This window comes from Macrosteles quadrilineatus, unplaced genomic scaffold (genome assembly GCF_028750875.1).
Source record: "Macrosteles quadrilineatus isolate MER2022 unplaced genomic scaffold, UCM_ALF_1.0 Scaffold_8__2_contigs__length_117827958, whole genome shotgun sequence".
Taxonomy (NCBI): domain Eukaryota; kingdom Metazoa; phylum Arthropoda; class Insecta; order Hemiptera; family Cicadellidae; genus Macrosteles; species Macrosteles quadrilineatus.
Genome location: NW_026542601.1, coordinates 70,343,061 through 70,358,896, shown reverse-complemented (window position 1 = coordinate 70,358,896; position 15,836 = coordinate 70,343,061). Strand labels below are relative to the sequence as shown.

Genomic DNA, 15,836 nt, shown 5'->3' with positions numbered 1-15,836 from the left:
ACAGAGGAAACTCGCTTACAGGACGACTGTGCGTATGCAGCTCTAGTATGTCTTGCTGGTCAAGGAAGAGCCCGAGCGGCAAGTACTGTCCATTGCACCGTGATCATTGTAGTACATGAGAGCAAGTGGGGTGGTGTTGGACTTTGTCCTAGACACCAGCGACTGGTGCTAGACACCACCGGTGTACCATTGGATGTTTCCTCTGTACCCTACTTATCCGTGGTGTGATTTAAAAAATTGGTTTGCTTTCATTCAGGAAATCTTAAAAAAATATATTGTGTGGATAGCTAACTGTAAATAATAATTTTATTTATTTTAGATATAAGAAATCCTAATTAATTATATTGTATTACCAGAAAATACACAGAAGAGATATTGTTTAAAACTGACTGGATGTTTATTCAATCCAGTCTATAGTTCTGAATTGGACTGTACCTTGAGTGGGATGCACGGTGGACTGTACTTTTGGGTAGGATGCACGGTGGATTAAAAGCACATTAAGATCATTTCATAAAACTACTGTTCACATCCAATAAACCTGGATCGAAAACAACAAACTCAACCCAACCTTGAGTAAGTGGTCAAAATAAATTATGTAACATCCCACATATAAAAGTTTCAATATCACCCATTTTTCATATAGCCTATATACACCATAATTACCAGAAAATGTGTGTGATATATTATTTTTACACATATATTTATATTTTTTATACATGTGCTACGTTTTTTTTATCATCCACATTCAAAGTTTCTAAATGAAAAAAACGTGTTGCAGTTACAACAAAGTGACCGTTAAATACCTAATGGGGGGTTATAAATAATCTTACTTTCAGCATCATCTTCGACCAACTAAAACTTTCTTGAGGTTGTTCCTCCACCTCCTTTAAAAAAATCTTTGAAGAGACAAAAATCTATTACAAACCATGCAGTAGTTTGATGACTTTATCTTTGGTGATATGTATATATAAGGCACAAAATGTATCAATATTATTTAGTTTATATAATTTTGTGTTGCATTTTTTCCTAAACAGACAGCACAAACATAGTACAGTACTGTAATTAAATTTAAAAAATAATACCGTATGCATAAAATTTGTATTTACTGTAATACTTGTTTTGAAAAGAAACAATATTATGTCCAATGCAGTTGATATTTGTTGATATTGCTCCGCTTCAAATGTTTGATTATAAATATGAGCCATTATAGTATTCAAAGTAGAAGTAGATTTTGTGCCTTTTGATTGTACAATGTGATAACAAGTAGGGTCAGTGGTTTGATCATTTCACAGTGTTTAGTTTTGCTTGTGATATGAAAAATTAAACCTTGATGAAAACTGTATACAGTTATGCTTGTGGAATTCTTAGTAAGAAACAAAATCTTTTTAATGTTACTGTATACTTATTCTTACAAATGTATTTAAAGCATGAACTATAGTTCACTGGAGTAACTTTTTGTATAACTAATTCCAATGGAGACTAAATTGGAGATAATACAAAATAATATTCTCTTTTGTGTTCTTTATAAATTTTTGTAAGTTAGAAAAAAGAAAAGAGTATATAAATAAATATTATGTACGATTGAAAAATGTTGGACATTATTAAATAATTTTTAAGAGCAATTTACTTTTTTACAGTTGTGCAGGGACAAGAAGTTTTCTAGCTCCCTTGTACATTGTTTTAATCTTTTGTTATATGGCCATCTTGCTGTGGGAAAATAGGAAACAATCATTTTGCAAGTAGGATGATTCACTCAAAATTATAATTTTGATAACTCATAGTTATTTTAGCTTAACAATAGAAACTTTTGCTCATATTAAAAGCAATCCCTCCCATATATTTTTGTTCCTTCTAAGGTTTTAAACTAGTAATTAGCTGAGTAGCAAATTAATACAGCATATTTATTTTGTAAACTATAATATCATTAATTCAACCTGAGTATCTCAATATTTGTAAATATTTAGAATTTATAAGCCAAAGATGCCTATCTATGGAAATATGTTAACTTAATAAAAAACTTATACAAACCAAAGTTGTTTGATTTCCAGGTTGTCATTTGTATGGGTTTTTAGCTGTATTTGAAGTGTAAAACCAACAAAATGTTTCACCTTTGACTCGATACTGTACCTTGAAATTGGCATTCTCTCCCCAAGTTTTAGATTAAAATAACTCAGTTCAATTAAGCCAACCTTGACTAAAATCTGCAGTTCTTTGCAGTGGTTTGCTGTTTGTACGAATCTCTATGTTTTTTAATAAATTTATTTGACATTCATCCTTTTATAAACACCTTCAGTAATTTACCATGTTGGACTCTTGCTCTTTTACTTTTGTATCTGCACAACACCTGTACAAATTCCTCCAATATGACTATAGAAAATGTTATTTTCAGTCCCCAAAGTCCTTTTTCCCCCCAATTTTGTATTTGTTTCTTTTGGAAAGACGCAACATATAATGTCTCATATTTTATTATACACATACTGTATTATTACTGTGACACACACTGTATAGTAAAATTGCTTGGAAAAACAAACTAACAAATAGACCAAGTTTGATTAATTTAATACCCCTTAAGGTTCAAAGGGATGAATACTACTGTACCTTAAGAGATGTCAAAATAAAAACACTGTAATCTCAAATAAATAGTTTTAATGCATACAATTCAGTGAGGTAGAAAAGTGGAACATTTTCATTTACCCAACAATGATATTTGTAAAAAACATAAAACAACAAAATATCATGTTAGGAATTATTTTTATAATATAGGTTATTGAAACTATAAAGTATTTTTATCCATTTAAACATAAACACTCGATTGAAGAACATACCAGTCTTATTGCCTTAAGTGGTTAATAAGTTATTTAATTATATCTACTTTGATTTGAGACAATACTTGAAGGTAATTCTTATTCTAAATAAAATTTTCAAATATATCTGTGCATACAAAAACAAAATAATGATAACAAATGAATAATTAATCTTTTTTTCACTTCAATGTTGCTGAAATAAATTCATTGATGTATTATTTGTGATGTAATAAGACATTTTACTGGTTTGTGATTTCATTCAGTAGAACTACGTTAATCAAAATGTCATCCAAGGAGCATTTCTAGCATATACTATACTACTGTTCATTTTAACTAATATTTACCAACGACTTTGAAACAAACATTTCAGATATGCACCTTGGTGTGTGTATTGCTGTCTTAATTGATTCCCCATATTTGTTAATCTCCAGCACGGAAGCCTATATGTGACATATTAAATAATTAGGTCAAATTTTGACAGGCATAACAATGTTGAGCCGCAGGTCAATGACGCAGAATTAAAATTTGAATCCTTTTAAAAAAATTTTATGGGATATGCAAATAAAATTTTTTTTTTTTAGATAAATTGAACTAGTTACAGTGATATAAACCGTTCCACCAAAGAGATTTTTGATTAACATTAGTCTACTGTAATTGAAATCAAATTAAAATCTGTGCAACAAAAATTAGCTTTGTAAGACAAAATATTCTTTAAACAAATGCAGTATAGTTACATAAGGACAAACAAAAGTAATGAATACTTTATACTACTTTATATAATAGGAACTATTAAGTTATGTCTTGTAAAGATCTGAAATGAAATTAATAAAATCGTCTAAAACAGAGTAAGTATCTAGCATGATACTTTTTGGAATTTTTTGTGATTTTAACTATTAATAACATAATGTCTAATATCCTAACTGAGTATAACACTAGTTAATATATACATCAATAAACCTCTTAAATACAAATGCAAAAATGAAAAGATGACTAGCTTCAAAGATCACTTAAAATCAAACGGAATTGTTCTGTTGTTGGATTTCCATGATGTTTTGTTTGTTTAGCTACTATTAATACTTTTTATACAAGTTCTTGATTACGTTTACAAAAAATCCAATTGTTAAATGAAGGTTTTTCAGTCACATATATTTCAAACCGACATTACAAATGTAGTGTTTTATGATATCTAGTAAAACCTTTTTTACAACCAGTTTTACCTAGATGATTGTTAACAGTTTACTATGATTAATTACAATACCTATTCTATTGTGTTACATATAAAAGGTTTTTCCTAAGTTAGCAATATTACAAAAGTGAAAAATCTATTCTATGCTGTCATATAAAACATACTGGTAGTCAAAATGCAAATAACATTATTTTATCTTTACATTGTTCTTTGGTATCTCTAATAATAAATATTTACAAAATAAATCTATAAAAAGACAGGGTTAACAAAGAAGAAAAATAGTAATGAAACAAAGTGATGTTTTCAAATAACATGATCGAGTAAGAAAAGTTCAAAGATATGCCATTCCTATTTGTGTTAAACCAAATTAGCAATTAATAAAACAAGGACTGTAAACGGCACATTAATTCTCTGATAGGTACCTTTTTGAATTTATATGTATCATTGATTTGTTTTAATAACAAATAAAAATTAATCATAGGATTCAAAAGCATATTTTTGATTACCGTAATCCACAGGATTGATTTTTCAACTGTCAATGATCGACTTTAACATATCATACAAAAACAAAATCTAAACAACTTATTATAAACATTCTTTACACTTGTACAAATCAAATATCACACGGACACAACTGTGTTATGTCACTGTGATATTATCTCACAACACAACAATTTCAGAGGATCACAGTGATTTTGTGGTCAAACTCACTGTCGTTTCTTTATTTTCGATTTCAGGCTTTTTAAATACAGGAAGGAGAACAACCAAAAGATTGCATCGTTCAATACGTTTATAGAGTGCAGTTTCACTGCTTGAACAATCCTGGGTTGATCCGAATCCACAGTCCACTAGTAACCAGGATCATTTAAGTATAAGGCTTTGTACGATCAAATATAAAGACGATGATGATGATTCATTTTTGAGAAGTTGTACCACAAATGACTGCACCTCTAAACACAAATTGTTCAGTGAAGTTGCTTCTTCACCAATTACATCGCTTGTTTTCACTTACACATCGAATGCATTGTTCATTTCTCACTGTCGTTTCATGAAACATAACACGTTTTTTAAAAGTTTCTCACATTTCTCTACTATGCCAAATTGACATAGTAGGCGTGATATCACGGGTCGTAAGCATCCGTGCACAGGTTGAAGATTATCGCGAAGATGGTGCAAGCCGCGTAAACTCCCAGCGACACCCACCAGATCAACTGTTCGTGGAGTTTCTGCTCAAAGTTTTTGAGAACAATCAGTCCGATGGTCAGACCCGCTACTGCTCCAGTGAGATGTGCCACGTAGCTGACTGGTGGACCGAGGGTTTCAGCGGCGTAACGGTCGTAAACTGCGAACCCAACATCTGCGCTGGCTGTAACACAATCTTATGTTAGAATATGTTGCATGGGTAGATAAGTAACATAGGCAAGAAGACAAAAAATATACTGTGAATTATTGAGCTTCGGTGATAGAATCAGCATAACAGTTATACATTCATGTACAATGCACAATGGTTGACATGCCTGGGCCTAGATTATACCCCACCTCTTTCCATTAATCACCATAACTGTGACGTCTGACCTGATAATCTGGTAAACACCACAACATACACGTATATTTAATGCTTTAATCTTAAAATGTCATTTTTGTTTTGTTTGTTTCCAATGTTATGCCGTAATACTTTTCACCCATACAATCATCTCTCAAGGTTTGTCTTTGTTGCAGGTACTTATTAAATTCCCAAATACACTTAAGGTATAGGTACTAAACCTTTCAATAGATAACTAGGGCGCTAACTTTTACTAAATCCAAACCAGTTCGGTTGGAATTATTAATGAGAATAGTGCTTGGTCTCAAATTAAGGAAAGTTATAAGTTTTAAAGATTTTTAAATGCCACAAGCCTAACATAGTGAGAATAAACGCTTATTTATTACTTACCAACAATGAAAATGCCAACCAGACGAACAGTGCCAAACTCCATGTTGCTGTAATTCTGAAAAAAAAAAAACATTACAAATTAGATACACTGTAGTAAAGAAGTTAAATGTAAACTCTTTTCTAAGCAACAAATAATAACATATGTTGTCATACCAAGGAATTTACAAAAAAAAAATTGTGAAAACTGTTACTAAAACACCACTGTATTTTTAATATGGCTTTCCTGATTAATTTTAGTTGAATAAAATATATCTCGTCATAGAATCTTTTTCAACTATAATCTGCTACAAGAAAATCTCCAAAGTTGTTAATTTATTTAGTTATTACACTTCAAACATTTCCTTCATAAATAAGATAATTTTTTTCAAAATCTTTGTGTTCCAACACAATATTAAAGCTTCAACCCTAAGCCTACTACACTCAGGATGAAAAGCAAACATACCAGCAAGACATTGGCAAGATGAGCTGCTAAAAGGGCATAAACTCCTCCCGACGCTCCCACCAGATAAACGTCTGTGTCAAACACCGACGTTCCGAGTGAACCTGCGGAACAAACAACTTGTAATATATCACCATAGATAAAACACACTCCTTAATAGATTCCTCATCCTTATAGAACAGCTGAAGCAAATTTTATTGATAGTTCTATACGTCACTGTAGAGGTTGTGTTTTGTTAACAATTTGTTTCTTGTTATTTAAGTCAATTAAAACCTTGTTTAACCAAACAAAACGATAAACAATAACTGGTCTCCTAGTTATATTTAACCAAAAAGTAAAGCACAAATCATGAAAATAACCCTAAAATACTAGAAACAAAATTTCGCCTACACTACCGGGTAGCGATCAGTGTCGACGTTCATTAACTAGACACGAAAAACGAGCTTCAAAATTTATAATGGGATGAGTAGTCTTCTTGTGTTGGTTAGTCTATGGTATCCAACAGCTGAGCTTGTTACATAACTAAGGCACAATTTGAGTAGGGAAAGGGGTAAAATGGCATTCTCTCTCTTTGAGAAATGATCAAACTAAAATGTTGTTTTAACATTTTTTGAAATTTATTATGCTTTCTGTAACGAATTAGACCAAACAAGCCACTTAAGGGATTCTTTCCCCCAGTAATTGATAGTCCAACCTGCATTTGAATCCAGAATTAATCACACGGGTTGAATCTGCAACCTTTAGATTTGAAGGCGAGCACTATAACCCACTACCCAGCAAAACACCCGAGCACTAGGCTACTCAGTCAGCTGTTAAAAGATTTCTTGAAAGTTGAAGAGGTAGGAAAGGATTCTTATTCACGGAGAAGATGTCAGTTACGGAGAAGGTGGCCCACTTTGTGTAAATGGGCTGACTGGGGTGTAGCAGTGTGCCAAGTTTTTAGGGGTGCAAAATTTCCAAGAAAAGTTTGTTCTTACAATATTATTTTGATTGACATATATTTTTATCATAATGTTTTAACCTCCAAATAACTTTTATAGAACATGACAGTTAGCTTACCTGCTAGTACACCGGCCATGTAGACAGTGCCTATCCTCAGTGACCCATGGACCATCTCTAGAGGTAGGCCTACCAACACTTGAACCAACAGATTGAACAGGAGGTGCAGCCAACTGTAGAAAAACAAAAATCTCAATCAGCACACCAGGAACATATCCCTTTGATGTAGTCAAACTTCATGTTGTCCACCAGGGGTGCCCATCCCCCCAAGGGAAATACCCCCCCCCCAAACTGGTCAAGATTACCAAATCCGTGGAGTTTTGGGTCCACCATCCTACCTGTCCACCCCCTAAAATTTTGATGGTTCAAATGAAAATGTGTTAAACGCATATTTCAATATTTGGTTCCTATTTACCACCAATATTGAAATGGTAGCAACAAGACAGTTCACAGAAGTAAGAGATTTCATTTGAAATTATAGACAAATCAAACAAAAACTACTAAATAATAAAAGCTGTGTGTTGCACATGAAAATGACCAGAGTTGCATCATCCCCAGTCTTGTGGGGGCCATGGACTGTTGCACATGGCGAGCCCCAAACTCAGCAAATGCAATGTGACTTTTGATTGTTAGCTTTGGACGGATTTTCGAGTGTGTTGGTAAAAGTTACTTATTACATATTAGAAAAACTTTAAAGTGTTACATCTTGCTAAAAGGTAAGTCCGTCAAACCAACCCACCCACCTTTGAGTCATATCTGATGAGATTGAGATTAGTTAAAGGAATGGTGGTTTTCATTTATCGTTGCTTGTTGAACAATTAGAACTTGATCCTGAGCAAAGTCAGTAGCTGTGTTTGATGGGATGCTTCAAAACTAAATCCAGCTGATCTTAGTCAGTAACAAAAATACACAAACAAGCAACACACACACATCATTATACTATTCACTCCCTCATTCTGTATTCATATTCCGCTTAAAATACCTAGGTACACAAAGTGCATCAACTATAACCAACACAACTGTTACAACTGGTTATTTACTCAGTTACAAAGTTATTTACTCATCTTAATTTGTTAATTAATTGATTTCTCTGAGTGGTTACATACCCAGCATGCAGCACCATGTAGAAGAAGAACCTCCAGAGTTCTAACCGCTTGTCTGGTCTGTATATGAAGATACTGTCTATTGGAACAGGGCCACTGGGGTTGATCTCTCCATTGGCAATTGTGTAGTAAGTGAAGAACCCCAACTGGAACAATGTATGAGATTAGTTTCAGTAAGTAACTGTAAAGTTATGAAGGTTATGTAATTGTCAAAGTAAAATAAAAACATAACGAATATAAGAGAGGTAAACCAGACTAAATTTTCTTTTATATTTGCCAATATGGAGGGTTAAGCTATGGTACTTAGAATTATTATTTAATGTACCACAGACAATTTTTTTATACCAATTTTTTACCACAGACAGTGCTTCTTACCACCAAATCATTTTAAGTATATACAGCACTTGGCATTTTTATGTGATACAATTTTGACTTCAGTCAAAAAAAAAATTACAAAGAAATCTTAAACTTGATTACCTACGTTTTATTTGTATGCTTGCACAAATAAATAACTTTCTTCTTGTTAAAAGAAATATTTTGAGCAATCAAGGATATTAAAAAAACAATGAAATTCCGTTTAGAAATCACTATGAAAGTACCATTTCATGATGGTTATTTTTTTATAAAGTATTTTTGAATTATTTATTAGAAAAATAAGCATTTAATTCTTAAGTAAGAACCTCCATTGAAATATTAATACCCCTCAAGTATCTTGATCTATTATTGTAAGAATGCCTTTCATCTTAAATCATGGTCAACTCGCACAATCCTTATTTGTAAATAATGTAAAGTTAAAAACTGGGTTAAAAATGTATGTTTTTTATAATTAAAACTATTTTGACGTTGAATTGCCGCCCGAGTATGTACGTACATATAATTGTAATAACAAGATTCTAGGTGGATAAAAGAACAATCAACAACGTGATACTTTAAAACAAAAACATGGAATTATGAATCTGACAACAAGCAAGAAAGATGTAATCTACGGACACAGGAATACAAACAACTGATGAAACACACGAACACCTTAATTGAGATTCTTTGGGGAAACCAAGATTACCAGCCGGAAATGGTACTGGGGAAATTAACTACTTCCGTCACACGAACTGAAATACCAGGTGATAATTTATTTAGGACTCGTGCATTGTTAAACGAAAAGTATAATCAATACCAGTAGCATCAGTAGGGACTTGGTAATATGCGCATCACCAGCTGTAAATATTCAGTTTGCAGCTGAAAACACTCAGCATTGACTATACACCTCTACGAGGTGTATAGTCAATGTATAGTAGAGGTGTATAGTCAATGCACTCAGCTTGCAACTGAAAACATTCATTTGTATGCTAGTGGAGATTAGCCTAAATAATTATGTATTTCCGAATCACACCGGCGTTAATAATTTGTAATTGATGTAATTTTTCATTTTTCGAAAGCAAAAAATGTCCGACATTTTTTTAACAAATACTGTACCGGTAACCCATATTGTGTACATGTCGAGACAACGCTGGTGCGCCTGCAATCGCTATAAATCATTCCGCAGCACGCATATGTGTTGCGGTTGAGGCCCACGGAGCAATACTGTACAACCAACCATCGATCTCTACTGCAATACTAGTTGTATTGTTAGAGATCGATGCAACCAACTCATATCAACAACGGCATTATACCGTTATCACAAACTGTATTTTTATACAACTGCATAGATTATTGCGACTCATGACGTCCTCAGCGATAACTTGTTGGATATATTTGTTTTGTAAAAGAAACAAAAATCTATTGCAATTGTTTCGTGGTAAACGACCAGTGATAAGTTGTGAGCTTATTAAAAATATACAGACAAATTTGAATTGAACATCAAAAATATATCGACTAAAGTGAGTATTGGCCACAACAGACGTTTAGCAATTAATACACATGTGGTAATTCATGTGGATTCTTTCAACGTTTCAATTACGTAAATTCATTAAAAGTACAAAAATACCGCCCCACAGTAGACAGGCGCCATTTAACATGCAATACCACATGTGCGGCAGCCCGCCCAATAATTCACGGATTTCTCGAAATGCGGAAGAGGGTGTCCCGAAATGACCCTCCCCCTAGGCACGTTCCAAATTTACATCCTCAACGGTCCTACCACCTGACGACCCAAACCCCCTCCAGACATTTTGACAAATTACGGACTTTTTACATCCCCAAAACTAATATTGTCGCGGGAAAACACACTCAAAACATCGTAGACAAATTGTTGGGTATTTTATTGGCTGGGTCGTTTTTGCGCTGTTCCAGTATCAACAGTTGAGCAAATAAGATACCGGTGTAAACCCTACTTCTGTCACCCAATACTTCAAGGAGAATTGCATATATTGCACAGTTATAAACTAAGTATTCGTAATAAAGAATCATGTTATCAAAACTATTATTTTCTTGGACGGAAAGTTTTCCACCTTATTATTAAAATTGCATACATAAAACCACTGCTCATTTCAGTAAAACTTTCCTTCGCAATTTCCCCAAGAGTAGATAAATTGGGTGAATTTATGACCACAGAGTAAAAGTAAGGCGAAGGGATGGGAAGGGGCTTTATGATTATCTCCACGCAGGGCGAGTTTATACTCGGGCTGACTGGGAAACGGCACGCAATGCGACGAGGGTGGATAGTAGGACAATATATATTGAACAAAAAAACTGGCACACATTCATCCTCATTCTAGAATAAACAAAACAAAACTTGTATTACATTCAGTAATACATTCAACTTAGTGTTGTGTTAACTTTCAGTATGGTTGTTTTAAAAATGTAGACGTTAGTCACTTATGTCTACTGAAGTGTAAAAGCACATGTTTTACGAATATTGTAGACCAACCGGTTGGCTAAGTTAATGGAAAGTAAACAAATATAGTCAAGTTGAACTCTTTAACTGCGTAAAAACATTTAACCTTAAAAATTAACGCGCGCAAGAAATTTGCGTGTCATATTAAATCAACACCACGTTATCGAATATAGAATTGCTTCTTGTTACATAATAACTCAGAGCGACAACAATTAAATCACAATCGAACCGACACCTGGTCAACATTTCCCACAGCCATAACAATCACGTGTCACTGTCACTGCCTCCATGAGATTCAATTACCGAAAACATCTGATTGATCTCGGTGGCGGTGGCGGCGGTGTGATTGTTGATAGCTGATTGTGATGAAGTGATTACCGTCTGTCGGCGCCCCCCCCCCCTCACCTCACAGCTGATGACCGTGGGCAAGGAGGGGGAGGGGGCACGGGCGATGTTTTTTGTTACGCGGAGAAAAACGACAACAAAAGAGGCTGAGGGGCCACACACAGTCACTGAGGCGGTGCGAATCAGCGGAAAACGACTCAATCTTAACTGGCCGGATAAGCGGGAGTAAAAACAGCTGCGGACTGTAAATATTGTCTGGAAGAAAATAAACTGCGAATAAGGATTGCGACTTTCGGTTTCCTTTGACCATAAGTTCGCGACTCACGCCTTGACAAAACTACAAATATTTATATACATGTGAGGATGGAATCTTTTAGGTTTAGATTATTTTACGCTATATTCTTTGTTTAATAGCAACAACAACATTAGAGACAGATATGAAATCAATATTGAATTTTCAACAAATAAAAACAGTTAGCCTAACTTATTGTCAAGGAATTTTTAGGCGGACTGGGTCTAATTTTGAATAGCGGTTATAAACTATACAACATCGTCGCGAGAATGAATATGAAAAATAAAAAGCATTAATTCGTTGAATGTCTAAATCTAACGTAACTAATTTATTCTTGACAGGTGTTTTAAAAGTCAAACATTAACGTGTTTTAAGTCAATGATCTAGGATGCCACTTTGAAGAAACAATTAATAGTAATACTAAATCTTACGTAGACAAATTTACTCTACATAACTTTTAAGCATTTCCACTTTTACTACCTCAAACCCAAATCTGTCAGAACTAACATCTTTGAGCAACACTCGCCATTCGAGTATACAAACGTCATTCAAACACTTCAAAGCTTTAGACAAAAACAAAAGGTGTCAGAATCACGTCTGAAATAGACCGCCTAGACACGCTATATTTCGGTCCGGCGTTTCTTGTCTACATATTCTACATTCCTTGTCTACATAGTCGTTACTTGACAACTTAGTCCGCCGTCCGCCGTTCCTAGGCGCACAATCCTTGTTCCTTCCCTTATTGCAATATAGGGATCATACTCGGACCCCTCTTTAGATTACGGAGGATATTAACACCATTTATCACTCCGGTCGTTAAATCGGATTTCCTTTTGTTGTACAAAGGTGATAAATTCAGAAGATTGTGCGGAGCCTTAATTGACTTGTTAAACTACGTTGGGTTGAAGGATTTCTAGAGATGTGCTATTTGACCAGCGAGTAGTATTGAGTTAGTTTGTTCTTCTCTCTAATATTTTATTGTAAAAAATGTATATACGAGCAAATGTTTTACATAGTTTATATCCATAAAACACGTGTACTGTATTTATATATTGCTTCCCAAACTAGAGGCTGAAACCAATACTTGCGTGTAAAAGATGGCTTTTAAATTATCCTATCAGCGTGGCGGGCTCAATTCCAAGGCAAATTAAGGCACGCATCGTTAAACTGGAATAGGATTTCGTAAAATTAAAAACCGGAAGTGCTCTAGTGGAAGCGCATCAATTAGCAACCGGAAGTGGACGGCGCGCCTGCGCTGTGAAATATGACTTTACGTTCACATTTAGGGAAACAGAACCAGAAGAGAAGCAGCCCCTAGACCAGATGTCGGTGCAGAGTTTATCTGATGAAACTCAGGGTTCTGTTTTGGGGTGGGTTTGTATTTCTGCAAATGACATTTAAATAAATAGTTTTCAAATATAAACGAAATCTTTAGATTTTAAAAATCTAAATATTTTCTGCGCAGGTGTTGACATTGGAGTCTCCAAATCATTTTTTACAGCTGCATTGGATTCTACTAAATTGCCTATTATTGGGCCAGTAATTGCACAATTGCTCTAACCTTTTGTATGAGCGGAATTACAATGAAATTTTACCATCGCATCGGCGTGGAGATAGTTCTCAAATTCGCTGACAGTTCTCATCTGAAAGACCAATTCTTTTTTCTAGATAGGAGGACCAACAGCTCGGCTTGGACCACCTGGTATCAACGTTATCACGGAGATTAAAGCCATTACAGTGTATTTGTGATTGGAGAGATTTGAAGTCGAGCTTCTTGTACATATGTTTACGTGTTGACTAGCTGCGACACGTGAATATGTAATGAGATTTTTCTGTACGGACTCATGTTATCATAGGGTTTTTTAAAAAGATGTTTACAAATTTTAGAGATTCGTCTTCAATATGATTGAAAATTATGTGATTCAAATTACATCAGGCAAGTGCCTAGTGAAACCAATGAAACAAAATTACAGTATCAACTGTCGAAGTGGGTTATAACACTCTCAAGGATAGCAATAGCTTAAAACTTGATCACATGTAGCAAGTAAGTATTATATCAATGTATTTCACATTAAATTCTACAATGGAGATAAATAATCTAAAAAGCAAGGTAAAAGGAAATAACTCACCTCCACAACAGTTATGAATAAAATGAAGAACGGCGGGGGGTAACACTTGTAGTTGTCCGCGTAGTATTTCCTATCTCTTTCCTCTGTGAGGAACTCATCTGCGATGATTTGTACCATCCTGAAACAAGCAAATTGCATAAAGGTAACGCTGTTGCGAACATGAACAAAACACAACCCAATACCGTCTGCATGCCAGGTAGCATTGATTGTAAATACTAAACAAAAGAATACCAGTAGCTTAATGCGATACACTAAAAATAACTCTCTTGAGTGAAGAATCCAAAAATACCGATTCGGTTCTATTCCTGAAATAGCCAACAAATAAACATGTTAATTCTGAATATGCTCAGTTCTTGAACACGTAACTGGTAAACGTTGAGGTAAACTGGTATCATTGAAAATTGTTGATCTATTTCATTGGGACTACATGAATATTCATTTTTGATTAATTATTTATTCAATTGATTTCAAGGGGAAAACTTCTTTGTACATTCTTTTTCCTTATCATTCATCCCCCTGTTCGCAACCCCCTTTGCCAATACATTTACTAATTATGTTTTACCTTTACATTCTCCCATTAGTGTTTAGAAATTTCCTCAAAACATCATAAAATACATGGTCCGTAGAACACGTTTTCCCTTATCTCTTTATTTTCACAGACAATCTCTTCACACAGCGTTATTAGCCAGGAAACTTCAAAAACCCCATAGTTGTATTTCCTCCATTACTTTAATCGTTTATTCCACATCAAAAAATAATGTGTAGTCACGTCAAATTATCTTTTTCTTTCTCAGTCGCAAAAATGTGTATGGTATTTTTTCTTTTTCCTTACGTCTTTTGCAATCGCAACATTTTACAAAAATACTACGTGATCGCAGCTTTACACGCTCTACCTCCTTGAAAACCCCTTTCAGCCAAAGCAGAACAACAGCATTAGCACCTCCCCAAACTAATGAAAAGAACATCTCGGTACTTATTCTTATTACAATTTTTGGATTGACGCTGTCAACTACCGCATTCTCACATTATTCCCTTTCATTCCCTCCACTTTACCCAAACGATCCCCAACAATTATTCTCTAAATGTTGGTTTTACCTGCGGAACAGCGGTGGTTCCTCCAACAGCACGTGGAAGTCGTTCTCGCTGCTCACCTCGCCGTCTCTGTGGTGGACCGCACACTTAAAGCTGCGGGTCCGTTTACCACTCATCTGTAACAATAACAAGGTCAAATTAAACAAGTATACTACAAGAGTATGCATTGCAGGATAGCGATACTGTACAATTGCCGAACCATGGGAATATTTTAGGTTTGACTTGGTAGTTTCCATTGATATGCACCTTATTTCACCCGGCATCGCCTGGAAGGAGGCAACAACAATGAAAATACCACATTCGTAAAATTCTGAATGGACACGACGTGCGACGATCGCCGGAAGTGGGCGGAAGCGGCGCGTGCTACACCGGAAGCACCTGGCAGCATTGTAGGACTTCCGGTGTTCATTGTCATCCGGACATCCATGGTGAGGACCTCCGGGGAGGATATGGAAAACTGTCGCCACCGATCACCTGGTACATGATTCGGCAGAATCAAAGTTTGGGTTCTGTGAATTCACACGAAGTGTCTCGCTTTGAATTGACACTACGACGATACTATCAATAGTATTTTCTCCATCAGCAAGGTGTATTGGCATCACAATCAACCATTTTTCAACTATTTTCCTTCTTCAACACCCAAACCAGTTGAAATATAGCTGAATCTGCAGCATCCGTTCGTAT

The 15,836-nt window shown here is 34.8% G+C and overlaps 1 protein-coding gene across 2 annotated transcripts in view; it reads right to left on the bottom strand.

Annotated features, from left to right (window-relative positions):
• Positions 1-2,799: 2,799 nt before the first annotated feature.
• LOC129001591 (protein rhomboid-like) overlaps positions 2,800-15,836 on the bottom strand; it is a 34,662-nt gene continuing 21,625 nt past the window's right edge. For both annotated transcript variants that reach the window (XM_054428943.1, XM_054428944.1), the window contains exons 2-8: positions 15,156-15,268; positions 14,061-14,178; positions 8,468-8,610; positions 7,422-7,534; positions 6,366-6,466; positions 5,924-5,978; positions 2,800-5,356 (exon numbers count right to left, since the gene is read on the bottom strand). In XM_054428943.1, the coding sequence (XP_054284918.1) occupies positions 5,112-5,356; positions 5,924-5,978; positions 6,366-6,466; positions 7,422-7,534; positions 8,468-8,610; positions 14,061-14,178; positions 15,156-15,268 (888 nt within the window). In that variant the 3' untranslated portion in view covers positions 2,800-5,111. The remainder of the gene's footprint in view (positions 5,357-5,923; positions 5,979-6,365; positions 6,467-7,421; positions 7,535-8,467; positions 8,611-14,060; positions 14,179-15,155; positions 15,269-15,836) is intronic.